The following is a 27,325-nucleotide window of genomic DNA, read 5'->3' as shown; positions in this document are numbered from 1 at the left end:
CCACAGTAATTCATCACAGAAAGTCTCTCCTTTCTTATGGTAGACCTGCCATTTGCAAAGGGGCATGACAACATATATTTGTGCCAATCCATCCATCCCTCAATCCAACCATTGACTTGCCTGTGCCACCCCTGAACTAAGGCGCTCAGGGACCCAGGGAATGGAGGCCATGTGTCAGGGGAGGGCCACTGACGCGCTGTAATCCATTTTGTTTCGCTCCCTTTCCTTAGCTCTCCCATTTTTTTTTCTGCACTGATAGCTGCTACAGTCACCCAGTCTTGGTATCTCCTCCCAAGGAAACTGAGATAAGGGAAGGAAAATGACATGATACGCTCACATTTTAAGGCCATAGCCGAGTTCTTTTGATACAGCTGTTCCAGCAGGGGCCAATGCGACTAACACGTGTGAAATCAGCCGAGGTGTGAAAGTGGACCGCTGCTGCATAGTTCAACTGTCTTCCTTTCTCTTCTAGAGCTGACATTTGCGTGGATCTTCAATGAATACCCTCACTTTGTCCAACAAGACAGTCGGAGATTCATCTCTCAAGAGACAGGGAGCCTGTACATCGCCAAAGTGGAGCGCTCAGATGTGGGCAACTACACCTGTGTGGTTAACAACACTGTCACAAGGGAGAAGATCCTCAGCTCTCCCACACCACTGGTCCTCAGAAGCGATGGTAAACACTAAAAACAGGCTTTCATCTTTATGCTCATATGCCATGCAGCTTTAATCTGTGGTCAGACTTCTCTGCCTGAAGGCTGCATTCCCGGATTCATCATGATTTCAGCTCGTTAAGATCTAGGTTATAATTTAAGTTCCAAATTTTAATTTCATTATAAAAGCAGCTAATTGATCGTACTCCGGCAAGGTGGTAGGACCTGCTTCGAACTCAACAGATAATAGCCGGGTTGTGAAAAATCCATTTGGCTGGTGTTTATCCTCCTCCAGCTGAAGAATTTGGAACATTTATGAATTATTAATGCTATTAATATTTGTTTACAAGCTTTGATGACATAAAATGAGAAAGCTGTGACTGTCAAACAATTACAAGTGCATTATTACAAACAAGAAAAATCGAAAGGACAGCAAAAGGGATTATTACCAGCCTAAAACTGAGCCGTAAGACAGCAACAGATGAGTTGTTAACCATTAGTAAAGACACGAATTCCAAAGCTTGTCTTTTTACAATGTGGCACAGAGTTACATAAAAGCCACTGATTTCATTTGGTATTCCAGCTGCAGCACAAAGCTTTTATGAGCTGGCTTCTTAGGTTGTGTTATTATCAAAATGCCACAAATATATTCTAACTAAGCACAGAGGAAGATGCAGTTGCATATTTTACATGTTTTCCCCAGAGTGCGTCAGCTCTATCACAGTCTTTTCTGACTTTTAATTTGAAAACATGAAGAGGACCCCAAATCAGCTCTTACTTAGAGACTGCCAGGTTGTGATTGGTAATAATAAAGGGCAGGCTACTCTCTCTGCAAGGAAGTCACTGACCTGTCCCGGTGATGTGAAGGTAAATAAACTCCTGAATGAAGTCACATAGCCAAATGTTATCAATCTCAGCTAAATAAGTCATTTTATAGCCCACCTCTTAATCCCCCCCCCACCCCCTTTACAATGCCTTCACTGGTCACTTTGTATTCATATGCATAACTTTTGCATTAGCTGCCCCGCTGTGTTATTGCTCTCGCTCTGCCTGATTCATGGTGAGTGTGAGTCTGCTGTTAATCACTGATGTAAAAACCTTGTCATCTATTGTCTCCCTTCTGTAGGAGTAATGGGTGAATATGAACCCAAAATAGAAGTCCATTTTCCCGATTCAGTTCCAGCTGCGAAAGAATCAGCGGTGAAACTGGAATGCTTCGCTTTGGGAAAGTAAGTCACTGTATGCCTGTGACACAAACGGTACACGCATTCACACATGAATTACAGCTACTCAAGACGATTTAAGAATGCACAAGCATTAGCATTACTCATCCTCAGATTCATCAATCCGTAGGAACGCATGAAAAAGACAAGGGAGCAGAAGTAAGAGTTCTTTTAAGAGCATCCGACAGCTTGGCAATCACGGTTTGATTTGCAGGGAACGAGAATTCACAAAGCTTTTGCTTTTTCTTACAGCTACTTTTCCTTCTGTCCTTAATCACACTTTGATCAGAGCGAGTGACAGTTACAATCCTGGGAACTTTTTGTTCCTCTTTTACAGCCCCGTCCCAGAAATAAGCTGGAGGAGAACGAGCGGCGTCCCTTTCCCCAGCAAAGTCAAAATGAAGAATTCAAATGCCGTCCTGGAAATCCCTAATTTCCAGCAGGAGGATGCGGGGACGTACGAGTGCATGGCGGAGAATCGCAGAGGCAAAAATGCTGCACGGGGTCGTATTTCATTCCACGGTAAGTGAGCCGTTTCAAATCGAATGACAGTGAGGTGGAGGGACAAATGGAACATATATATCCACAGTTGTCCAGAAAACATGCAGATGGCCAGCAGCTTGAATCCCATTTGCTCGACATAAAACCTTTTTCTGCGGACGTTTGAGGCTTAATGTTGTTGAAATTTCAGAACAAGCTAAGGGTAGAAATGATAAATGGCTATTATTCCAAGGGCTTTAAATTCATTTCCAGTTAATATTCAAATCTGTTTACCATCCCATGTTTCTCATTAAGCTGGTAATCCACTTGTAAAGTTTAAAATTTGACTTAAATTTAAGCTTTAATGCCAGGCTGCTTTTATGGTTGTATGATTCCTGATGCAATTCTTTACTAATCCAGTGCTTCTATAATTAAAACGCATGTTTGAATAGGTAACCTTTTCATTTATTCCAAGCTAAACCTCACTGGCTCCAGACGATGGCAGACACAGCTCTTTCCATAGAGGGAAACCTCTTCTGGGAATGTAAGGCCAATGGAAAGCCTAAACCATCCTACAGCTGGCTGAAGAATGGGGAGCAAGTGATGGCTGATGTATGGAGATATGTTACATTTCTTTCTTTTCTGGCTAAAATTTCTGAGTTTCTAAATAGTTTCTAAGTAACAACAAAAAATTGAGCTGGTCTGTACCAGAAATTGTAAATGCAATAATGTCAATATGCTGTGTGTATATTAGTAATGTATGCTAATGGATACGTTAGCTAATGTATGCTAATGCAGACGTTAGCTATTCTATAGCCAGACTATGCTTTAGAAAGCATCGATCCCCTCCCCACGCAGCACGGAGACAACTTTAGCTGTTAAAAATGATGTGATCTGTCATCATCATCATGATCATCCTGAAAGGTCATGAAATATAAATTATGTTAACACTTCTTCTGTTCGGTGTGTTTAAGAAGCAGGTAAACAGTTTTCACCACTGCACTTCCTCATCTATGTCAAGCTTAGCATACGCAGAGTTGCAGTAATTGCTGTTATGCCTTTGGATATAATAGGCTGGCCTTGCGATGGATATGCAGGACTCTTTCTCTTTCCTCCACAGGGCCGTGTACAAATTGAAAACGGAGCCCTTTCTATATCTTCGTTAAACCGTTCCGATTCTGGGATGTATCAGTGTGTGGCTGAAAACAAACATGGAATTATTTATTCCAGTGCCCAGCTAATGGTGTTAGGTAAGATTGCCTCCCTCCTCCTGCTTTTATCCTGCTTATCTGTCTATGCGTTTGATCATCTCCTAAGATAAAAACCAGCAGCCTGCTATAACGTTCCTCTGCAATCAGTCTGTGCACGCATTTGATGTCACCATGGGCTTTGCCAGCAAAAATGTGAATCTGATAGAGTGTCTCGTTTTACTTTCAGTCATTTCACGTATTGATTTGGATACTACAAATGCATTGTTTTGTGGCATTGTGCATGCCTTCTCATGTAGACAGGGTATTGATTTATTTGCAAAGCTTTGATGACTTCCATCTGACTGGCTCAATAAGAAATTCAACTCTCTTGATACATGTGATGACACTTGAGTGTCCCAACGATGGCTAACAAAAAACTGATGAGTGCAGACAATAGTTTATGGCTTGGGACATGCTTGAGGTGCATGGTGTGCGCATGGATATGCAGCTGAAGGGTGGGATGACTAGTGGCGAGCTTTGAGACCAGTAGGCTTTTGTGCTGAGATTTCAGGCTGCTTTCTCTGAAAGCTGAAGGAGAGTTTATCTCAGTACAGCACGGTTGATCTGCAAAGGTTCAGGTTGCCCATATATATATATTTTTTTTTAATCTCTCACCTTTCTCTGTTCCCCTACATGCAGCTTCACCTCCTACTTTCTCCAAAAGTCCGCTAAGGGCCTTGCTAAAAGCTCGCTCAGGCAGCGAAGTCACTCTTGAATGCAAGCCTCAGGCCTCACCCCCAGCAATTAGCCTGTGGAAGAAAGGGAATGAAATCCTGCAGAGAACTGAAAGGTAGGATAAAAATCCAAGTGTATATTACTGGCAGCTTTCATTCGCATTCACTGCAAGCTGACTTGTTTCAATAGTGCGTTTGGCATTTGTGGAGATGCATAGAAGGAAAGGCTAATGAGAAGAACGAGAGGGCGCCCACCAGGAAAATTGCAGATAGCTAATATACTGCGTGCCCCCTCGTGTGCAAATAGCTCAGTGTGAAGGCTGAAGATGCTAGGTGGTCATATCAACACTGCCTGTGTTAAATATTTAAAAAGATAAAAGACTAGTAAATGGAGTTCCCGCTCATCTCGTGAACTGAGGAAGGAATTCAAAAGTAAGAATGAAGCTACTGCACCTGTAATTATCTGTTTTATCGTGACAGACAAAGAGTTACAAGGGCTTGATTGATGCAATCACCAAACAGCAGAGACGAAAGCTTTGATACAGATTGGAGAGCAGTCTAAATAGACAAGAAATAACTCTGAACACAGGCACAAAGACAATGAGCCAACATCAAGCGTTGCTTTCAGGGGTATAAAGTGGTGCTTCATTTAGTTTGGTGCCCTTCTCTGTTGGATTTTTTATTGGATAAACTGGAACGTTTCACAATAAAGAAGCATTTAAAGGTAGAAACTTCCAAAGGCATGTCACGTTTCAGGCTTTTTGTCATCTCGATAGGCAAAGGAATCAAAAAGCTCAGATAGTTTCTAAAACCTCCTGTAAGTTATCGTACGTACATCAAGACTTTGGAACACACGCTCACACACAACAGACAGGACAGAATGAATGCAAACTCAATACAAAGTCAATCGCAGGCAAAGAAATGCTGTTTGAATCGCTCCCATGCTGCCTATTGAAGAGGAGGTCTGAAAAAGAACAATACGAGCAAGGCGTCTTGTCAAAACAGCACCGAGCCTCTTTAGTCGGCTCCAGATGGGAAGCTGCATCTATAGCGGCGGAAAATTGGTAGAATTCCCAAGCTGACTGACATTTAGCATATGTGAAGCCCACGTACTCTTTCAAGACTGGATGTATGCAGACACTGGAAGGGAAATGTTTACTCACATATGCAGTCACGCTGTAAATTGGAGCAGTGTTTAGAAAATGAATTTTGCACACATTTTCTCACTGAATACCACATCAGTTGAAAAATTGTTACAACCATCTGATTTCTATATAAGCTTATGTTTAGCTCATGTCTTGATTTCTACATGTTTGGAGATAGACATCTTCTAAATAACTACAGATTTCTAAAAATGATGACCCAGCTAGTGGAAATAATATAATAAAACACTAAAGTGGGGGAGCATGTTTTTAATTTTGCATGTTATTTTTTTTTAAATATCTAGCCAGTCAGTGACCTTTCAGCATGATGAGGGTTTCACACTGACCTCATCTATTTAAAGTCTTTAAATCTGAGTTATTTGACAAATCTTTGAGAATTTTATTATATACCTGGCAATAGATGGAAACGTCATGACTATACACAAATCCAAAACAGAGCTGAACACTGTAGTTTTACTTCACGCTCGCTATCTTACCCAATACAGTAAAAAGCCACTCTCTTCTCAGGATTGCTTTGCTTCCAGATGGAACATTAAAGATTGCCAATGTAACCAAACGGGATGCAGCTAGCTACACGTGTATCGCTAAGAATCAGTTTGGGACAGCAAGCACAACAGGAAGACTGATTGTCACTGGTAAGTCTGGCCTAAAAGTCGAATCACTCTCAGTTAATTAACCTTTTCGCTGTCTGCTCCATCCCTTCTTTGTCATCACACCTGACACGCTTTCCATTCAAGAACTTTGATTTGCCTCTCAAGGCTTGTGCTAATTTTTACAAACAATGGGTTCTTGATTTCAAAGAGAAGAAAAGAAACCAAAAAAACCCGTAAAAAAACAGCTTTTCATTCATTCCTGATTTTGACAGCTGTTGTTAAAGATTTTAACTCGGAAAATTAACTCTCGGTTTTTAAAGGGAAAAAAGAACAAGACAAACTCTGAAACCTTAGGAAATACATGCTTTCTTGGTGAGAGTTAAATAAGATAAGATGTTATCAGTCATATGTGTGTACGGTAATAATAAAGCAGATGCTGTTTCACTTTAACAATTCCTGAATATGATTATGCTGGTTATTGAGCGTGCAGGTGGCCATGTTTAAATCGCTGCAAACATCCAAAATTACGTGACAAATACAGTTGTCCTTTACCAGCCACAACATGTGCTGCAATGCAGCATTGTGCTAGGAAAGATTGAGTTATAGCAACCATCTGGACATTTGTTTGTAATATAAAAACCCCCCTAAGCACTGTGTGGACCAAGAACATGACTTAAAACTTTAACTGTTGGATTTTGGTGGGTCATGATCTTGCCACACACATGTACTCAAACACAAGCCATGAAGTGCTGAGCCAAAAAAATCCTGTAACTGCTGGCAGAAGTAGTGACTATCAGTCTCACCTTTCAGCTCTTCGAACTAAAATTCTATGAAATATGCACTCACTGATATTTCTGGATAGTGTTATGCTCTTATATGCCAAATATTTTGTTGATATGTGATTTTTTTTTTTTGGTAAAGTAATTTAATTCTTATTAGCAAATAGACAGTTTCCTTGAAGTATTTCCAAAATAAAAGTCAGCTCTTTCTTGTCCTTATTTTTATGTATTTTTTCTTTCAGCTTATTGCGTGTTTTATCAAGCAAGGATATTGTAAAATTAATGGGCCTGGTAAATAGCAGCTAAAATAACAGTTAAGTAAGCAACAGATACTTATCATTGATTTAGTTAAAGGTCATTATTTATGAGTGCAATGACATAACACGTTCATGTAGTCCCCTGGTTTTAATCTGTTTTGTGTGCAACTTTTTTTTCTCATTACTTTCTATTCTTCTCATACGCTGACAGCTGAACCATTTAATGTCATGAAATTTAATTACTCTGACCTTTTGTCAACATACTCCGAGGCCCCCAATCCACCACAGTCACCAGTAAGAATGTGCTCCCATCTCAGTAATCCTGTTTCAAACAACTTTTTTTTTTTTTGTCCAAATTGATCTAGGGAGATAAAATGTGAACCCACAAAGTCATTAAATGTTACTAATGGACAGGCTTGGAATTTAAGTGCTTATTAAAATCAGAAAAAAAGCGCACATTCATGGGTAATTTAATGACTGTTGCTCGGTTTAGCTGCGAATTGGAGTGAAATGGCAGTTGCAGGGGTCATGGTGGTGTTAGAGGTTTCAGTGGCAGAGATATTAACATGCTTGTGCTGTCATCTGTTGTCTGGCCAGAGCCCACCAGAATCACCATGAGGCCTACTAACATGGAGATTATTGTTGGCGAGAGCATCGTGTTACCCTGCCAGATTGCCTCCGATCCAGCTCTGGATGTCTCTTTCTCGTGGGCATTCAACGGCCAGCTCATCGACTTCCAGCGAGACAGCGATCATTTTGAAAGAGTGGGTGGGGTGAGTCATGTCGAGCATTAAACTCAGATACTTTCTGGCTATTCTGGGATTAATTGGGACACAGTGTGTAACGCGCAAGGGTATGCTCCACAGCCCGGCTGAGAGCTTCGTAGACCCTAATAATACTCAAATGAAGAGATTTAGGCAAAGATTTGAAAGTTTCTCTGTGGTCAGTTGTGAACAGAATTTCAAAAAGGTAGCGATATCAGTTACAGCCTCGGTGAATGGCGGTATCAGCTCTAATCGGGATCCTTACCTTTTGAATTGCCTGTGCAAGCTGCCATGTGTTACACCTCTAAAAATATATCGGTGAAATGCCATTTTACTCTTACAGAGGGCCCTCGTTAATAAAGTCTTTATACTTTTCATCCCTTCAACTTCTAATTCCCATACCTCAAGGGAGAACATTTTCTTATCATCTCCCTGCGCCGTAATTGAATTTGCATACCTATTTATGAATCTAGAGTCCCGAAATAATTAAGTAATGAGCTGGCTGGCATTCACCAAGGGCAGGCCTGGCACCAGTAAATGTTCATTTGAAATCCATATGCCTTGAAATATTGATAAGTGACGCCTTTTTATTTTTTTTTGTTGAATATTTGTTCCTTTTGATGAAGGGCAAAGTTAATTGTTCAGAGCTTGTCAGTTTCAAATTGCTATGCACACTCTTTTTGCTTCACATACCGCCGCTTATCATCCGAGGTTTTAGAGTCTGATCACTGCCATTCATGTGGTAATAGTTGACATCGCATCTCAATACGCTCATGGTTTTGTGGACACGGCGCACTCGTTTCTTCATGAAAGCAAATGGCAATTACTAATGACATTGAACTGTGCATAGGCATTTAATGAGAGATAGTTTTCACAGAGTCTGTTTCCCCTGTCCAGAGAGATTACCAACCCCCTGCTCAACAGCTTCTGATGAATTAATTAACATAATTAAAGCAAATCTGCCTCATCACTTCCTTCCTGCCAAGGCAGGAAGCCTGCGACGCATCGCAAGCTCTCGGGTCGGCCAGGTGGCGGCTGACATTGGAAGGAGAATCAGGCATGGCGCTTCAAAACTGTCAGGGAAGAGGAGAGAAGATGAAAGGAAGGGTAAAAGAGAAAAAAAGAGCGAGAAACATAGTCACTTTATCCCTTGGGCGCATAGAAGTGCCATTCGGCTCAGCTCTGCTTTGTCAGTTGCCTTAGAGAGGTGAAGATCCATGGGTGTTCGTGCCCAGTCGCGGCACAGTGGAACTATGATCACTAGCCTTTGGGGGTGATGAGATCTACTGTGACTGCAGTGAGTCTTACCTGGCTCTCCCCCAGGTGACTAGTTTCTAAAGCAGCACACTCTTTTTCTCTGGCTGACATGCTTTGTGACAGGCCACTTCAAGAGGTGACTTTCAAAAGGCCCGACTCCCATCAGCAGTCCAAATGAGAGCAGAGTAATGTTGCCTGGATAAAGCGTCTGCTGACTTTACATACTTTTCTTATTGCCTTTGAGCCCCCATCAGAAAACCCCCAAACAATCAATCAGTTGATCCCCCCAAAGACCCATCTGACGCTGTACAGTAGCAAGTGCATGTCACGCTGTGCAAGAGGGCTCTAATAATATCTCGCTTTACAAGATGACTGAATGACACAGACATGCTGAAGTGTAGCATGATAGCTTTTAGGTTATGTTGTTTCATTGCGATGTGATGAATGCTTGGCTAATTGGAATGCACTGAAAGAATATTTAAGCGAGCTATGAAAAGCTAAATCAGCTGTGCAGTTTAGATTCGCCGCGTACGACTGATGAGTAATTTTGTGCCACGTTTTCCCACATGAATTTTAAAATTAACAAATACTTTCACGGATGCTGGAAAAAAAAGTATTCTGATTGCTAACATATTCTGTCAGTACAGAGAAATGAGCTATGCACCGTACTTGCTAGTTGCTTTTAGAAGAGCTGCCTTTGTAGTCGAAAGCACTAGAAGATGTTAGGAATAAAGAATGATTTTCATTCTTTTTGAAAACAAAGAAAAATGCAGAATTACAGCCTCATTTTTTAGGTAATTCTGCTTTATGTAGCCACACGCAGTAACTCCCCTTTTCCAGATAAGAAAGTTAACATTTGCTGCTGTGTTTCGCTGCGTGTTCCTCACGGCCATCACATGCATGCAGCCCATGTAAAATAGTATTTACTCTTTACACTGGGAGTTAGACTCATATCTTGCTTGAGCTTGTGTAATTAGAGAATAATTAGGATTGCTTTGCCAATTAGCTCGACTGTGTTTGTTTTGTGTGTCCTGTGTGTAGCTGGTAGTTGTTTACAGGGGGTTCGGGGGCCGGTTGGTTAGATAGTGCCTGAAGGACGGCCAATAGGGTTATTTGCTCAGAGTACATCTGCCATGTCAGTTGATGGTGTTTGAAAGATGCAAAAATCAGCGGCCCGGAGTCACTGTGAGTGTATTGGATGTTATGAAATGTAAAGGCATCCCAGAGCCACAGGCTGAAAGATTAATTAACACCACATCTCTTACTTAACCTTATTTCTCTCTTTCAGAGCATATCAGGGGATCTGATGATTCGTAACATCCAGCTGAACCACGGTGGGAAATATGTCTGTGTTATTGACACTGACGTGGAAAGCCTGTCCACCTCTGCCATTTTGGTCGTCAAAGGTAAGAGAAGGGCCAGATTTCGGTTGCTTTTGTGTGAGCGCCGTAGCACGGCTACCATAGAGTGTGTGTCAAAGTATTCAAAGCAAAAGAAGTTTGACAGAAGGGTGTGAAACATACCGAGGCTCTCGCTGAAGATACACGATGGGGAAGCAAAAATGGATGCTGTCTCAGTCTGTAGCGTCAGCTCCTGTTTACAATATATACTGTACTTGTTACTGAAATGCAATTATGGTGTACACGCTCGCTCTGGTGTGTGAGGTAGCTGAGGTAGCTTTGTTGATATGTGCCTGGTGTATCTGGCTCCATGTACAAGCGTATCTCTGGTGATTCACATTGGTATTCATGCCCTAAACAAACTCTAATAGCTGTCCCAGGTGCTTTGAGAAGGCAATGTTTATCACAGAAAATGACTGTAATTGGCTCATTTACACTTCGGCAAAATATCATGGAAAGCATTTGAATAATGGAACAGCAAAGCAAGCGGCTATAACATGGTAAAGACTGAGCATGTTGTAGTCGCAAACACTCGCTTCTCTATTCTTTCCTTTTTCTACTTACTGATGTCTCCTCCTCATGAAGCACCTATTTCCTTTTCTAATAAACTATCCCATTCACTTTATCTTTCCGCAACCAGTGAACTCATCACTTAAGAATCCCACACTCGCACACATACACACACATAAAGCGTGTACACACCAAGGGTGCAGCCCTTAATTAAAGCGAGTGTGGCCTTGATGGCCTTGATGGCCTTGATATGTAACAATGTGTACAAGTCTTTATGAGCTTGATGAGAGGAGGCTTTTTTAAATGGGTGCTCACCTTGGGTTCACCCTCGTCATTGTCTGATTGATGCAGGTCCCCCAGGTCCTCCGGACAAGGTATCAGTGGAGGAAATCACAGACAGTACAGCACAGTTATCCTGGACTCCCGGAAGGGACAATGGCAGCCCCATCACCGGCTACATCGTCCAGGCTCGAACTCCTTTTACCGTGGGCTGGCAGGCTGTAGACACAGGTACGCTGAAAAGAGGCTTCTGTAGTATTTATTTTGACTGGATATTTATTTGCTCATCATTCAGTTGGAGTCCAGTTGTTTAGCGTTCAATTTGTTTCTATTAAAGAACTGAATTTCCACTTTGCAGTGCCAGAGGTGGTCAATGGTAACATGCTGACAGCCACGGTGGTGGGTCTGAATGCGTGGGTGGAGTACGAGTTCAGGGTGGTGGCACGCAATGCTGTAGGGCTTGGTGAGCCTAGCCCGGCCTCAGCCAAGACCAGGACGGAGGATGCAAGTATGTACATCAAAAAAATGAAAGCTACACACATAATCAGATAGAAGCACTGATGGATCAGCTTTACTTTAAAATGTTCACTTTTTGGGACTCTGTCTTCCTTGGCAAAAACTGAGTTGAGATTATAGCACAACCACAGAACTGTGGAAAATCAATTCCAAAAGTGACGCTTATTTTATTTGTGTTGGCGGTTTTTGATGTTATTGCCAGTTTGCTTGACGGCAGAGCACTTTTTTTTTTAACAAAAACACTTGCAATGGTGTGATAGTGAGCTAAAGTTAATATGTCCAAGAAAGTGACTGCTATGCTACAGATGATTTCACAGGAATGAATACCACATCATTAGGTAGAAACGATGAATTGCTTGATAATTAAACATCAAATCACCCAATCACATGGTAGCAACTCAGTGCATTATTGCATTTTAGATATGGTAAAGATTACTTGCTGAAGATTAACCCAAGTATCAGGATGGAGAAGAAAGGTGGAACTGCTGATCTGCTGGATTTCCCCACACATCCATTTGTAGTAGATCCCAACCAATGTAGGGTTGTGTTTTTTTTTTAGGATACCAATACCGATATTTGGTCATTTAAAAATCTGATATTCCAATATATTCGATATATAACAGATTTCACTAGCATTGGTTGTGTGTAGTTATTTATTTACTCATTACCCTGCAGTGCTCAGATCAGCTGGTTAATGTTTTTGTGGCACTTCAAAGCTGTGTTGCCAACAGGGATGCTGCAGAATGCCCTCTGGTGGACAAAGTATGTAGTAAGAATGAACTGTGTTTCAACCCCCCTCTTCTTTACTTTTTACATTTTCATTTGTGGGAATTTATTGTGAATGATGATACCAACAGATAAGCAAATGGGTAATACTACCAACAGTATTCGCTAGTCTGTAAATTTGTCGGCCCACCAAACTGGACAAAAGGAGTTTGGAAACATGTTACCTGGTCTGATGAGTCCGAGTCTCAGCTGCAGCATTCCAGTGGTACGGTCAATGTGGTGTAAATAACATAGAAGAGTGGAGCCAGCCCTCCTTGCATCAATGGTGTAGGCGGTGTTGGTAAAATAGAGTGGGGGACAATTGTTTTGGCAGATCTTGATCTCCTTAGTAACAACTGAGCATTGTTTCAGCACCACAACCTACCTGAGTTTTGTTGTTGACCATGTCCTTGTTTACCTCAAACTGATTTCTTGAACATGACAGTAAGTTCATAGTACTCAAATGTCATCAGATCTCAATCCAATACTTTGGGATGTGGTGAAACAGGAGATTCACATTCATGAATGTGCTGCCAGCAAATCTGGAGCAACTATGTGATGCTATCGTGTCAACATGAACCAAAATCTCTGAGAAATGAATTAAGGCAAAGAATTAAGGCAGTTCTGAAGACAGAAAGGGTTCCAAACCAGTACTAGCAGGGTGTAAATAATGAAGTAGCTTATTCTTCTGAAAAACCGTGAAACTCCATGGTGTTTCCATTGTAAATGTTTTGAAATTTAGAGAGATACACACACAGGTAAAAATGAACATAAGGTTTGTGATTTACAAGTATTTATAGTGGTTCCACATTTTGTTATGTTATGACCTTATTCCAACACTGGTTAAGTTCACACACAAAACCCCATAATAAACAAATAAGTGAAAATAGTTTGCTTGACATTCATGGTAATAAATAAAAAATACAAATATAAAATGTATATAAGTATTCACAGCCTTTGCTCAGGACAAAAAACATCACCACAGTAATGCTGCCACCACCATGCTTCACTGTAGGGTTGGCATTGGCCTGGTGATGAGCAGTGCCTGGTTTCCCCCAGACATGGAGGCTTGCCATTCAGACCAACAGTTCAATCTGTAGAGAATTTTGCTTCTCATGGTTTGAGAGTCCTTCAGGTGCTTTGTGGCAAACTCTAGGCAGGCTGTGATGTGCCTTTTACTGAGGAGTTGCTTCTATCTGGCAACTCTACCATACAGGCCTGATCGGTGGAATGCTGCAGAAATAGGTGGCCTTCTGGAAGCTTCTCCTCTCCACAGTACAACGCTGGAACTTTATCAGAATGACTACTGGGTTCTTGGTCACCTCCCTGACTAAGGCCATTCTCCCTGATCACTCAGGGAAGACTAGGAAGACTATGAAATGTTTCTGTGCCTCAGTGCAGTCCTGTCTTGGAGGCCTGCAGACAATTCTTGAGGTCATGGAACTGAGCTCAATTTTATGTGTTAAAGGCTGTGAATACTTATGTACATGTTATAGTTTTGGCTTTTATTTTTAAAAAATTTGCAAGAATTTCAAGCACATTTTCACTTTGTCATTATGGGGTAAACTGTGAGGTTTATACTTTTTCTAAATATTATTTTGCATTTTTGCTACTGATTGGATTAAAGTCTGACCTTGTCCTGTGTGTTTGCCCAACTAGGCCTGGTCAGAATAGAGAAGATCTATCTGGCTATGGACCTTAGATTGTGTGTACTAAATCTAAGTTCTAAAAGAAGTCTACTGGAAACTGATCCTTCACGCTCTTGCTCTGTCATGTTACTAAAAATGAAGCATTTATAGGCTAAATCACTCGCTTTAGAAGTTCACTTTGTAGAAGGAACTAAAAGAGATTATTTCAGACAGAGGATGAACTGAGGGCCCGCACCAAGAAAGGAGGACTAGTCTGGACTGGGAATCATGGAAAGCTACTCTAGTAGAGTCAAAGAATATAGAGTCAAATAAGCATAACAGGTACACTTTAACAATTTTAAGGCTTCTTTGGTGAGCCTGTCATTATACTCCATCCTATGTTGCCCCGTCTCTTGAAAATACTTACTAAGGTATAACGTTTTTTAGCCCCCTTTGCAGACCTGACGTACGTAGCTTAAATGTTTTTTCAGTAGGAAAACCATGCATCTTCCGCTTTAGTAGAGCAGCACGCAAAGCCTTAAAGTGTTACAGAAACTCTTAAATATTTTCTAAATCATAACGTTTATATTTTTCAGTTATATTTTTCATATAAGTTTGTTTATATATAATGATTGTTTTATTGTAGTTAAAGTTGCAGGTATGGCAAAAAAAGAAGGATATCAAGTCTGGGTAGGAAAAAAAAAGGAATCTCAATTCCAAGCATTCAACTACTCCTGGGCTTCAAACACAAACGCTGCTTACTAAATCAGGGCTCCACTTACGAAAGGATACTATGAGGACGTGCTTGAGTGCTCCTCCACCTACACTGTCGTTTTTTCCAGCACGCTGCAGTGCACAAACAGCCTAGTGGGAATTGAAAAGGAGTGGGCTGAGTCAAATGTCATTTGCAAAATATTACAAATCTTGGCTTGTGGTGTATGCACGCTGACATTTGGGCAAAGTCTGTAAGTCACTATTCTCTGCAATGCTTGTGTTTGCACAAAGTGGGGGATTTGTGGGGTGTAAAATGGAAGGCGAAGTATCTGCAGCTGGCAGACTCGTCATAAGGTTACAAGTACAGTCGAGGCTTGTCGTTGAGCTTTGTAAACTGTGTTCTAATTGCTCCCCTTTGGGCTTTACCTCTCAGTTCCTGATACAGCTCCCACTGATGTTGGAGGTGGAGGCGGCACAAAGTCTGAATTAGTGATAACATGGGAGGTAAGTCATCTGTCACATTTTACTGTTCTCTCCATTGCCGGGTAATGGTTTTGCTTAATTGTGCAGAATTGAAAGGAGCAATTTTATGACCCCCATTAGAAGGAGACACCATTCATCTGGCTCAGCCCCCAAGTGCCATTTATTCCTCCAAAAGCAGGGATGGGGACACTTTCTTTAGAAAGAACTGTGCTCTTTAGCCACGATCACATATGAAAGGAAAAGATAAGGTAAAAGGCATTTGTGGAGGCTTCTAGGTGGTGGCAGCTGAGAAAGGGGCTGTGTCTATTCACGATATCCCTTAGTCGAGGCACAGTGCAGAGACGGGCCTGTCTGTTTTTTTGTCTGTATGCGTTTTAATATCACTATAGTTTTGTGTTTTGCTCCCAGCCTGTGCCCGAGGAACTGCAGAACGGAGAGGGCTTCGGCTACATCATCGCCTTCAGGCCTGTGGGCACGGTCACGTGGACGCGAGCGGTTATCTCCACATCCGCGGCACGTTACGTCTTCCGAAATGACACCATCCCACCCTTCTCACCTTTTGACGTCAAAGTGGGGGCATACAACAACCGAGGCGAGGGGCCCTTCAGCTCTATCGCCGTCGTGTACTCGGCAGAGGAAGGTAGGGTACAGACTTCTCAGCCTGGCGGCAGAGAGTGACGCTTAAATAAGCTATAATCTCCCTCCTTATAACCATGACCTTGAATAGTAATCATGAAATGAGCTCCTTTTTTTCCAGTGCTGTTATTTCCTTCCACTCTCAAGCTGGGAATGTCAACTTGATATTAGTTATCGTGCTGGTAGATTACAGGAAATCCTAGCAGACTCTTACCACACCGCACTGTCAGGGAGGTATCCTGTTAATTGAATTTGCCGGGCAGAGAGTCTTCCCTTATGTCAGTCACAGATCCCATTAAAAGAGAGCAGGGGAAATAGCTTTTCAGTGAAACTACAGGTCTATTTTGTGCCTTACCTCTTATTGCTATTAGTGTGTGTGATGGTGTTGGATGAGTCTGTGGGATTCTCACCACATTTCTGCTCTATTTCTGCAGTCCCCAGTGTGGCTCCTAAGAGGGTTAGGGCTAGAAGTGTGTCTGCAGCACAAATTGAAGTGAGCTGGGAAGCTCTTCCCACCATCCCTGAAAGAGTGCTTGGATATGAGGTACGACCTGCTACAAAATCATATTCTTTTCTCTCTTTTTTTATTTCCCTTTCAAATAACATGATAAGTGGGCCTTTCCCTGTGCCTTGTTTATCAGTTTTATCCATTGTTTTTTTTTTTTTTAAATGAGTCTCTCTCTTTAACTTATGATATTCTCCGGTATCTTTGCATATATCTCAGTAGAGATTTTGTTTGATGTGTTACCATGACAAAGTGATCGCAATACTTTGGCACCCCAACACTGAACCCATGAGGGGAAAATAAAAATCCCTCATCGCTTCAAGAATGCAAAGAAGGCTTTGCTGTTTTTAGTCTCCCTCCTCCTGTGCTCTTTCAGTATCTGTCACCTCTGGCCCCTTTCACAAAGCTCTGCAGTTGCCATAGTGCTGGCCACATTGTCCTTTCAGAACAGAGCTCAATTCTCCAAATGTGGTTCTGAAGTGGATTTAGGCTGCTGAATCTCAATAGGCCACCAACAGTATGGAAACCAAGGACTACACGTGTGAGGCACTCAGCTTTTAAGTAGATGTCGTTGGGCTTGTAAATTCAGTCGACTTTCAGATTCAATAATCCTGCTGAAAAGATTTGATTCCTGGTCTTTATCAAACGTGACTTTAATTGTCAACAAATTGGAAATACAACAATTTATGGGCAATTGAAAAACAGGGGTATCCCGTAGGACAGGTTTCACATTTCAGTTTAATCACTTATTGACTCAAGTCTTGTCACTTAATACCAGATACATGAATATTAAAGATGACCCACAGCAAGCGGCATATTAGTTTGCTTTATCAAATATCGCGTCACCTGCACCTCTAAGTGTTGGCTAATAGCCTGAGGGAAAGTTAGCTCTGCATCTAGTTTTACAGACCTGATGCTTTGCTAAACTAAACTGAACTAAAGTATTCTTTTAAAAACAATATTCTCAAGATTTATTCTTAACCTCTTCACTTTAAGATCCACTTTCCTTTGACTTAGAAAGACTTGAGGTAGAATTTTTGTCCCCGGGTCAGTGATCATATGGCTCTCTAATGCCCTCTGTATATCAGTAGGGCGGCTGAGGGGATGTGCATCAGGAACTGAGACTCAACTAGTGAAAAATTTATTATTCACCACCTCCTCCCCTCCCTTTCTGTAATACAAACGGCATTTCAGATTTCACGATGGATTATGAATTTTAATAATGCAATGAAATGCACCACTTGAATCTTTGCGCTTGGGAGCCTGACTTTTTTTTTACCCTTCTTCTCCTACCAGGTCATGTACTGGGAAGATGACACCAAGCCTGACACTATTGGCAAAGTGCGCTTATCTGGAAACTACACGCTGGTTAATATCACGGGGCTGAAAGCAAATACGGCGTACTACCTGTCTGTGGCTGCTTTCAATACGGCTGGCCCTGGGCCACAGTCCGCGCCCATCAACAGCACCACAAAGAAACCACGTGAGTCCATCCCCAGACGCACATTGAAAGTATCTTTACATGGTAACCTTCAGTTTGGCATTGGACTGTCCTCACCATGCTGGGCATCGCATTTGTTCAGCTTTACTGTTAGTGCTGAGACTGTTCCTTTTTCCAAACACAAGTAGCTGTAACTGCATCACGCTTGCAACAAATCCAGGAGGTCGTCTTTAGTTTGGCAAATCAGTTTAAACAGCCCCTGCAGGCTTTGACCACATTTGTGCTTATTTTTTCCTATCTTTGTATGCTCTTATGTTCTTTTCCTTACACCTCTGAAACTGGTCATAGCCAAAAGCTGTGCCCCTCTGAGCCTGGCTCTGCTGGTGGTCTCTGCTTGTGGACAGTGGGGAGTTCTTCCTCCCCACTGTCGCCAAGAGCTTGCTTATAGGAGATCTTTGTCTGATCTTTGGGGTTGTCTTTTATTATAATAGAGTCCTTACCTTAAAATAAGCTCCTCTGAGATGAACTGGCATTATAATAACATATAAAAATATATTAATGTATCTTGGAAATCTCAGAATGGAAAGAGCAGGAAAAAATCTATTCACTACACAAATAATGATAACATGGGGGAAAAATAACAGAAAAGAAAACTGTATTCTCCTCATCTGATGTGCAGTATACAAAAGAGTTTTCCAGTTTGCATTAGGACATCAAATTTGAAAAATCAAGCAGATTTCCCTTAAGAATCACTTTCTGATGGGGTGGTCAATTGAGTTTTATTCTTTTTACCCTCAAGCAAGTCGAGAGGATTGCTAGGCACTACCATGGATATATAACTTACTCGTGGTATTCAAACTTGGATCCCGAGTCAGCGATTCATAGTCACTTGAAAAGTCAGTTCAAATATAAAGATAAATGTAATATATAAGGAACATTTATGCCAGTAAAAGATGTGCAGTGTGTCCATTATTCTTTTTACTTTATCTTTGGGCCCCTGATACGACTCTGCCATATCACATCATGACAACGCTCACTTCTCTCAGGGTCCTGTTACTGCATGGCTCGGGTTATTAGCCAGCTAGCTAAGCTGATGAGCACCAAGAAATATTTGAATTAATGGCATTAAACTTAAACCCAGCTAAAACTCTGTTAAGTTTGTGACACGGTCCTTGTGTCTCATGTGAGGAATCCCCAGAGTGTTTGAGAACGTCTGGCATAGGAATGTTAGTTGGTAATTTAGGGACCAACAAAGTCTGGAACATATTCAAAAATGTCTAAACCAGGATGAACAGTCAGGTTCGTGGGGTAGATCTTGCCAGTAAGAGTTTCCAACAACATTTTCTTCTTTGTTAGGGCTAACCTGACTCTAGCTAAATGACTCACTGCCTCTGAGACAAGTACAGTCTGGCTTTCCACTAGTGTCAGTTTTGGGATGCCAACAGGTTTTCCCCTATTATCATTAAGTGCTGCCCACAGTGCAGTTTATTAACTTCGGTCTTATTTAACGAGAGTGTTTTCTTTTAAAACTAAATTAATTATTTATAGGGAATTCAGCAAAAAACAAGAATTTGAATGTTGCTCCAGAAAGATGCTTTAAAAAAGGCAACCAGCATATCCTCTGTATACTTACTTCTGATTTCTTTTGTAGCTCCAGATCGGGCTCCGCTCAACATACAATGGAACATGATTGGCTCAACACTTACGCTGCACTGGAACCCTGTAGTAGCCATGGAGACAGAGTCAAAGGTCACTGGGTATTTGGTAAGTCCCACTATTTTGCAAAGCTGTGATTTATCTCCAGAAACAATAATGTTGGTGTTTGCTTTAGCTCATTTTCCGGAGTCACTCCCCCGTGCCTCAGGTGCTGCTGAAGAGACATCGCTACAATGACATCCTTACTGTCTTGACCAACCGAACCACTGCTGAGCTCAGCCTCTCAGCCAATGACAACTATCTCATTCAGATCAAAGCCGTGAGCGAGGGCGGCGAAGGTGTGGGAAGTGAGCCTATCCACATCCATAAATTAAGTGAGTTTCTTGTTTTTTTTCCTTTTTTTTTAACCACTGATAAATCTTACGTGTGAATTCATAATTTAGAGACAGCATTTAATTTTTCTTCGTTGCATTCTTTTCCAACCAGGTGTAATAGACTTAGTGCGAGAAAAGCGACCTTTTTAGAAATGCGTGCACGGTGTCATCCATCTCTGCCATTGGGTTATTATTCCTTGTTGACTGGCTGCTCAGCGCAGCAGCATATAAAGCAGTTCTGTGCTCCCATCCCGCTGCTGTGCAAAATTGTGAGGCAGCTCGATTTGGCGCTCTCCTCTTTTGATATGATACCAATTTTATCTTCTCGGGATACTTAGATAGCCTCTCCTGTTGAAAGGCACTAATAATGTAGATATAGGAAAGTGTCACGCTCGGTTTTTGATTTACGATGACTTGTCAGAAATTTAGAGGATAGCACAGCAGAGTGCGGGTTTTCTTCCTTTGAGCTGCGAGGTAGTTCTGTTCTTAACGAGCTGCTCTGTGGGTTTTTGGTTGCAGGTATGGGAGCGCGGGGCTCGGGCGCGAGTCACCTCAGCCCGCTGTGTCACTCTGCAGTCCTCATCGTTGCTCTGCTCCATCTGGTGATCTTTAATCACAGCCGATGGAGCGCTCTCCCTCTCTCCCCCTCCATCCCTTCAGTCAGCCTGTCCTATGTTAACCCTCCACTGGACTGGCACAAGGCCCGGGTTTCAGCGGCTGGACTGGGAAAGGCTGGAAAAGAGCGGACTGCGCCAAACTCTTAAAGAGACCGTGCCACTTCTTCTTAAAGGACCATCAGATAGAGATGTGATGATTTGCGTGCATGAAATCTTTTGGTATTTTTTATCCAGTGTCATAAGTGCCACCGTGCTTTAGGTTTCATTTTAGAAGTTCTGATGTCTACATGACTTATCTTAGTATCTTTGGAGATACTAATGCCTTAAAACCGACTTTACATATATAGTCCATACCAAAGTAGGTAACAGAGGCTGCTTGTTTTAACCTATAAGAAAAAAAGAAGTTATTGTCTCAGCAAATTGATATAATATAATGATAGATTGCATCCATACTTGATCATCTCAGAAGTCATTAAAACCACACTTATCCAGTATTTGTGCAGCCTTTTCCAACAGAAACATCCATTGCAGGCTTAAAGTTCTACAAGGTTTTGTCAAATGTGTGAAAGATGAATAGCCAACTGATCAACTGTGTCCAAATCCCACTGAACCTGTGCACTGAAATAAACTTAAGACTGTTCAAGAGCCATAGGCTCCTGAGCTAAGTTCCCCCTCCCAGTACTCTGATAGATCGTGGCATTTTGCTGTCTGTTTCATGCTCCTCTAAATAATGAATGCCTATCCGCATTTTCAGCCTAGCAAAAAAAAAAAAGCCCAGATTCCAGAGAATAGAGACGTTTGGTATTTTAATGTCGAGCAGATCCCATGTGTACTGTTCCTCCTCTACATTTAGACGACCTGTATACTAGATCTGTTCATCGTAACGAGAGCATGTGCATCTACACCCCAGATGACCAGCTGGCCCGGTGCACAGTGGACTTTGGGATAACAGTGCCTTCGGTAGAGGTATATTCATTTCTTTTCCTCTTTCTTTCCTCTTCAGAGAGCTTAGAAGAGAGACTCGTGTTGCAGCAGAGGCATTGTTTGCTTTTCTTTCCTGCAGAAATTAGTTAGAAAGGACAGGAAACTCGGCATGTAGAAGAACCCATTATCGGAAATGGTATGTTGATTAAATTTTCATTGAGACACCGGAGCACCTACGACAAAAGGGGGTTGGAAGCTTTAGGAAAGCCGCAATGGATTGAGATATATGACGGAAATTTTGGTCTCAGTATTTATGGTCTGTGGTATAATAAATGTATGACTCCATCCGTAGCATAATTTATGGGCTATTAAGGTATCAGAATAATTGATGCGAATACCGTGGTGAAAGAGCCCTGACTGGAAATGGAGCAAAAGGCATGGCTGTCATTTTACCCCCACCTCATCGCTGTCGGTTGGACACATACCAAGCTGAACATTAACAAAGGAACATTGCTGCTCTGCTGAGGGAGCTACTTTTCACGCCTTTTTATCATGTGGATGAGTCTGTCAAAAGCCACCCAAGTAAAAGCCGAGGTGTGATTGCTGGGGTCCTGACAATGTTCACGTGGAAGGATAGAGTCAACCCAACTGCTACACATTACTGTGCCTTTGCCGAACACGGGGCTGCGTACGGTTATTAGCTAGAGACTGTCATCGTCTGCATTTTGCACTCTTTACTCCCCCTCCCTCCCTAAAGTCCCCACCCCAAAGTCGAATGAAAGCACAAGGAATTGATGCAAGGTGACTGGATGTCCTCACTTAAACGTCTGAGCAGGTGTGCGGACCCCAGCGGCCTCGTAAAAAAAGTCCAAACGGCCGACATAATCAGGCTGTCCTATCCGCTCCTTGACTGGTTTCATAAAGCGCTGCGCTTGTTGATTAGACTGCTGCAGACCAGTCAATGGGATATTGATTTTCCTGCCCCATTATTACAGCCGTCACAATTCAGCTGCTTGATTGACTGATGGCCGTGTTCTTATTGCACTTGTTCCGTTGTGTTACAGTCAGTGATGTTTCAGATGTCCTCCACTACTTTTCTCCCTATCGGAGGACTTCAAAGACATTCTTTTTATTTTCTGTTGTTGTTGTGTTTTGGTTTGACTAGAAATCACTGTATTTGCTCCGCTTGTAGCGTAGTTGTAGATTGTGACTTTGAATTGGAGCGGTGACCTGAAATTGATTAGCTGGTTTATTCTTTTGAGTTGCACATCAAAACAAACCCTGTCGTGCTCCAGCAGCAGTACTACTGTATCTTTCTTTCCAAGAGCAGAAAGGCCCGGTCACACCAGCATTTAAAACGGTGAAATTTCACTTCCAGAGCAGTTCAGGCTTGCTTTGATCAGTGCAGTCACTTTTCTTGCCTCGAGTTAAACATGGGTGAATTTTTGGTGGCATTGCTTACAGCATAAGAATCCAAATAGGGGGAGCTAGCCTGGCTAATTTACTCTGCTCCACTATCAACTTTTATTTAACTGCAGTATGTTTAAGTGTATCCTGCTCAACAAAAGATCTGTTTCTGTGAGTTTCAGTGGTGCGAATCCTCTCTCTTGCATAAACTGTGTGTCCTTAATGTCCCATTATGACAGTACTAATGACCTGGCAGTTTGCAATCTAGCTATTTTTTTTCCCCCCGGTTGGAGCTAAATTGGATGAGCCGGCTAAATACGTTTGTGATTTTATCTGATTTAAAGCATAAATGGATTCAGCAGGCATGTGCACCCACCAAAGCAAGGAATGGTTTGTGAAAATGGAGAAAATAGTCCAAGAACCCACAGTAAAACCGATGACAATGCCTGGTTTGTCCAGCCAACTATAAAAATATCACACTGGCTGGAATGAAAAGTAATTAAGTTTTCATGTTAAAAAGAGCAGTAACCATGAAATATTGCATTTTGCATATTATGCATTTTGTTGCATAAACTTTAACTCATGTTATGTACATGTATACTTTTGAAGTGCTGACCTTTTTTTTTCACAGCTCTTCACTAGTCTGCTTTGATTGTCAGGCAAGTCTTTAATCATATATGTCTCCCTCTGGAGCCAATCTAGTGCCAAACCTTTTCTTTTTTCTTTTTCCATTTGGTAAGTCTTCGCTGAGTGAATCCTGGGAACAAAATAACAGCGTGGAATAAATAACCCAGTAGACAGAAAGCAGAAGGATTTAAGAGCCCTAGCTCTAGCGTGGTCCTAACTCTACAGTATGTCCAGTAATTCACAAACTGGCCAGTCAAGCTGTGGAGCCTGTTTTATGAATTTGGTGTGCAGTTTTCTGGTGTGACCGGGCCTCGAAGCAGCTTGCGTGTTTCTGAGTGGTGTTAATATTTCCATTAATATCCAAATAAGGTAACCTCATCGCCAGATTGCAGGCTAAAAGGTTATTAATTTACGGTACGAAATTATGTGGCAGTTTCTCAAACTGCCTTTTATTTACATAGACGTAGTTGAGCCTAATGTGTAACGTCTGCTCATGTTCACATAAGATAATTAAAGTATTGTTTCTGGCCTTGTGCTATAGAAAAATACTACAAAGTACAATCTGAAGAAAGTAAGTAAAGGGATTATTGGAGTGGCTGAAATGTATTGAACAAAGAGCAACAACATATCTATTTATATCCATTCAGTCATTTCAGTCAGTTTGGTTTTTTGTGGTTGTTGTTGCTAGAAGTGCACCAGGTCCAGTGTATATAGCTTGCATATATTTCTTTTTTAAATATGGCCATCAAAGACAACCTTACTGCTTTTCTATAGTGTGTTCTCTGACCTTAATACTGGTGTATTAATCATTGATCTCTGTGAGATACTGACATGTAGAATGGCATTTTCATATTGAAAAGTAACTGTACTGTCTTGTATACTAAAATTGTGCATGTTAATCATTGTTTGTGAATTTGTGTTGAGTTTTTTTCTAAAACTATAAGTTAATAAAAATGTTTATTCCAGCTGCTGGTGTTTTCTCTTGCTTTTAGCCAGTTACTAACATACAAGGAGCTTTCTTTAATTTGGAATCGAAAACAAGGACCCCAGGGGGCCCCGGAGTCCTTAAGTGCTAGTGAATGTTTGGTAATTTGATTGATTGCATATTTGTATGAGAATTTGCTACAACAAAGTACAATAACAACTAAAAGGTCTACGTTATTAGCTGAGCTATTCCTGAGTGTTATTATTGTTGTTTAAATTGTTCTCTGCTCAATTAAGTTTTAACAGAATTACCACAAACTGACACACGAATAAAACCTGCATGGAGCTGGGATGTGTTATTCCAGCTGGGATATTGCTTAGTTTCTGAATCTCCGGGCAAATTATGCAGTTGCAGTTTTCACTATGTGCAATGTGGAATTTTGCACAACAGGGTGCTGTAAACACTGCAAAAAAGAAGTGCAAAAGGGGGTCAACGGGGACCACTGTGCAAATATTTGCCCCGAGCATCCTACCAGGTTAATCTGGCTAGGTTAAATGATATGTAAGAAATCCTTTTAACTGTGGAAAAAGGGATATTTTTCTATATCAAAAATAGGCCTCCCCACAGAATCGGGATTTTGTCAGTAGAATTGAAGGAGGCCACATATAATGTCAGGCTGCCGTAAAGCTTTGTTGGATTAATGAGCCAGGGAGCACGCGTGTTGCCGTTGGCTGTTCAAATCAAACTCCTTTAGCTTCACTTTAAACAGTGTGTGCATATTAAAGAAAAGGATTAAATTTACAGCAGTTATGAAATAACTCGCACCTCATCTGAGCGAGACTTGTCAGTTTCTAATGTTATAGCGATATTTGCTGTTTGTAAAACATGCTGTATTTTGTGCTGACAGTTTGTATTTATATTTCTTTTTGGTTGCTAAAGCATTTATTTTGCCGATGGTAACTTTTACTGTTCAGCCCAACTGTGCACTGATAAGTGGTGTGTGGTAAAGTTTTTCTTTTTTTTTTTTTTCCTTCCAGCACATGTTTGGATACCTGTTACACTGAAACTAAATTGTATCTAGATGCTTTATAGCTGATTAAAGTAGCTTAATCATTGCTATCACCGTGCATTTCACATTGCCTTCAGCTGCTTGTAATGTTCTTATATGCTCAGGTTGCTGCAACACTGGACCTACATCACACAGGTTCCTTAGGGCGAAAGGGTCAGCTGATAACAAGAACAGGCTGTCAGAACAAACCACATTTGAGCTTTACTCTTCAATCATCAGTTGTGATATCCATAAACAAGCCTGCGCTCTCCCATAGGTCAAAGCTGTTACTATGAGCTACAGTCACATTCTGAAGTCAATCGACTTCTCACTGTTGTGTGAAGGAGCGCATCTCTGGCGTCACACTCGTATAAGTTGTTTCAGGAACTCTTCCATGGGTCAGTTCAGACTGAATGGCTAATATGATCACTTAGTTGAAGACTTGTCGAGACAAAGCGACAAGCTCGCCATGAAGAAGGCGTTCGATTGAGGCGTCAAGATGTTGACTTACAGGGGTCGGCCCTAATCAATACTTATCACAATATGGCAAATTAATCCTTGATAACCGCATTTCAGCTAAAAAGATAATGATTTAGTGCCATGCAAAACAGGCATTTGGAAATACAGGGAGTGCAGAATTATTAGGCAAGTTGTATTTTTGAGGAATAATTTTATTATTGAACAACAACCATGTTCTCAATGAACCCAAAAAACTCATTAATATCAAAGCTGAATGTTTTTGGAAGTAGTTTTTAGTTTGTTTTTAGTTTTAGCTATTTTAGGGGGATATCTGTGTGTGCAGGTGACTATTACTGTGCATAATTATTAGGCAACTTAACAAAAAACAAATATATACCCATTTCAATTATTTATTTTTACCAGTGAAACCAATATAACATCTCCACATTCACAAATATACATTTCTGACATTCAAAAACAAAACAAAAACAAATCAGCGACCAATATAGCCACCTTTCTGTGCAAGGACACTCAAAAGCCTGCCATCCATGGATTCTGTCAGTGTTTTGATCTGTTCACCATCAACATTGCGTGCAGCAGCAACCACAGCCTCCCAGACACTGTTCAGAGAGGTGTACTGTTTTCCCTCCTTGTAAATCTCACATTTGATGATGGACCACAGGTTCTCAATGGGGTTCAGATCAGGTGAACAAGGAGGCCATGTCATTAGTTTTTCTTCTTTTATACCCTTTCTTGCCAGCCACGCTGTGGAGTACTTGGACGCGTGTGATGGAGCATTGTCCTGCATGAAAATCATGTTTTTCTTGAAGGATGCAGACTTCTTCCTGTACCACTGCTTGAAGAAGGTGTCTTCCAGAAACTGGCAGTAGGACTGGGAGTTGAGCTTGACTCCATCCTCAACCCGAAAAGGCCCCAAGCTCATCTTTGATGATACCAGCCCAAACCAGTACTCCACCTCCACCTTGCTGGCGTCTGAGTCGGACTGGAGCTCTCTGCCCTTTACCAATCCAGCCACGGGCCCATCCATCTGGCCCATCAAGACTCACTCTCATTTCATCAGTCCATAAAACCTTAGAAAAATCAGTCTTGAGATATTTCTTGGCCCAGTCTTGACGTTTCAGCTTGTGTGTCTTGTTCAGTGGTGGTCGTCTTTCAGCCTTTCTTACCTTGGCCATGTCTCTGAGTATTGCACACCTTGTGCTTTTGGGCACTCCAGTGATGTTGCAGCTCTGAAATATGGCCAAACTGGTGGCAAGTGGCATCTTGGCAGCTGCACGCTTGACTTTTCTCAGTTCAT

At 41.6% G+C, this 27,325-nt stretch overlaps 1 protein-coding gene across 1 annotated transcript in view; it reads left to right on the top strand.

Annotated features, from left to right (window-relative positions):
* The window catches only part of cntn3b (contactin 3b), a 54,637-nt gene extending 30,097 nt beyond the window's left edge, over positions 1 to 24,540 (top strand). Inside the window, exons 6-23 of the mRNA XM_003442722.5 lie at positions 473 to 676; positions 1,780 to 1,882; positions 2,214 to 2,398; positions 2,832 to 2,968; positions 3,477 to 3,606; positions 4,246 to 4,396; positions 5,951 to 6,078; positions 7,670 to 7,845; positions 10,382 to 10,499; positions 11,355 to 11,513; positions 11,641 to 11,790; positions 15,339 to 15,409; positions 15,797 to 16,028; positions 16,459 to 16,568; positions 17,826 to 18,012; positions 19,622 to 19,734; positions 19,835 to 20,000; positions 20,520 to 24,540. Of these exons, the coding sequence (XP_003442770.1) occupies positions 473 to 676; positions 1,780 to 1,882; positions 2,214 to 2,398; positions 2,832 to 2,968; positions 3,477 to 3,606; positions 4,246 to 4,396; positions 5,951 to 6,078; positions 7,670 to 7,845; positions 10,382 to 10,499; positions 11,355 to 11,513; positions 11,641 to 11,790; positions 15,339 to 15,409; positions 15,797 to 16,028; positions 16,459 to 16,568; positions 17,826 to 18,012; positions 19,622 to 19,734; positions 19,835 to 20,000; positions 20,520 to 20,764 (2,765 nt within the window). The 3' untranslated portion in view covers positions 20,765 to 24,540. The remainder of the gene's footprint in view (positions 1 to 472; positions 677 to 1,779; positions 1,883 to 2,213; positions 2,399 to 2,831; positions 2,969 to 3,476; positions 3,607 to 4,245; positions 4,397 to 5,950; positions 6,079 to 7,669; positions 7,846 to 10,381; positions 10,500 to 11,354; positions 11,514 to 11,640; positions 11,791 to 15,338; positions 15,410 to 15,796; positions 16,029 to 16,458; positions 16,569 to 17,825; positions 18,013 to 19,621; positions 19,735 to 19,834; positions 20,001 to 20,519) is intronic.
* The last annotated feature ends 2,785 nt before the right edge of the window (positions 24,541 to 27,325 follow it).

The sequence above is a fragment of the Oreochromis niloticus genome, linkage group LG5 (assembly GCF_001858045.2).
Source record: "Oreochromis niloticus isolate F11D_XX linkage group LG5, O_niloticus_UMD_NMBU, whole genome shotgun sequence".
In the NCBI taxonomy this organism is placed as follows: domain Eukaryota; kingdom Metazoa; phylum Chordata; class Actinopteri; order Cichliformes; family Cichlidae; genus Oreochromis; species Oreochromis niloticus.
Note: the sequence above shows the minus strand (reverse complement) of the source record. Positions and strands in the feature narration are given on the sequence as shown.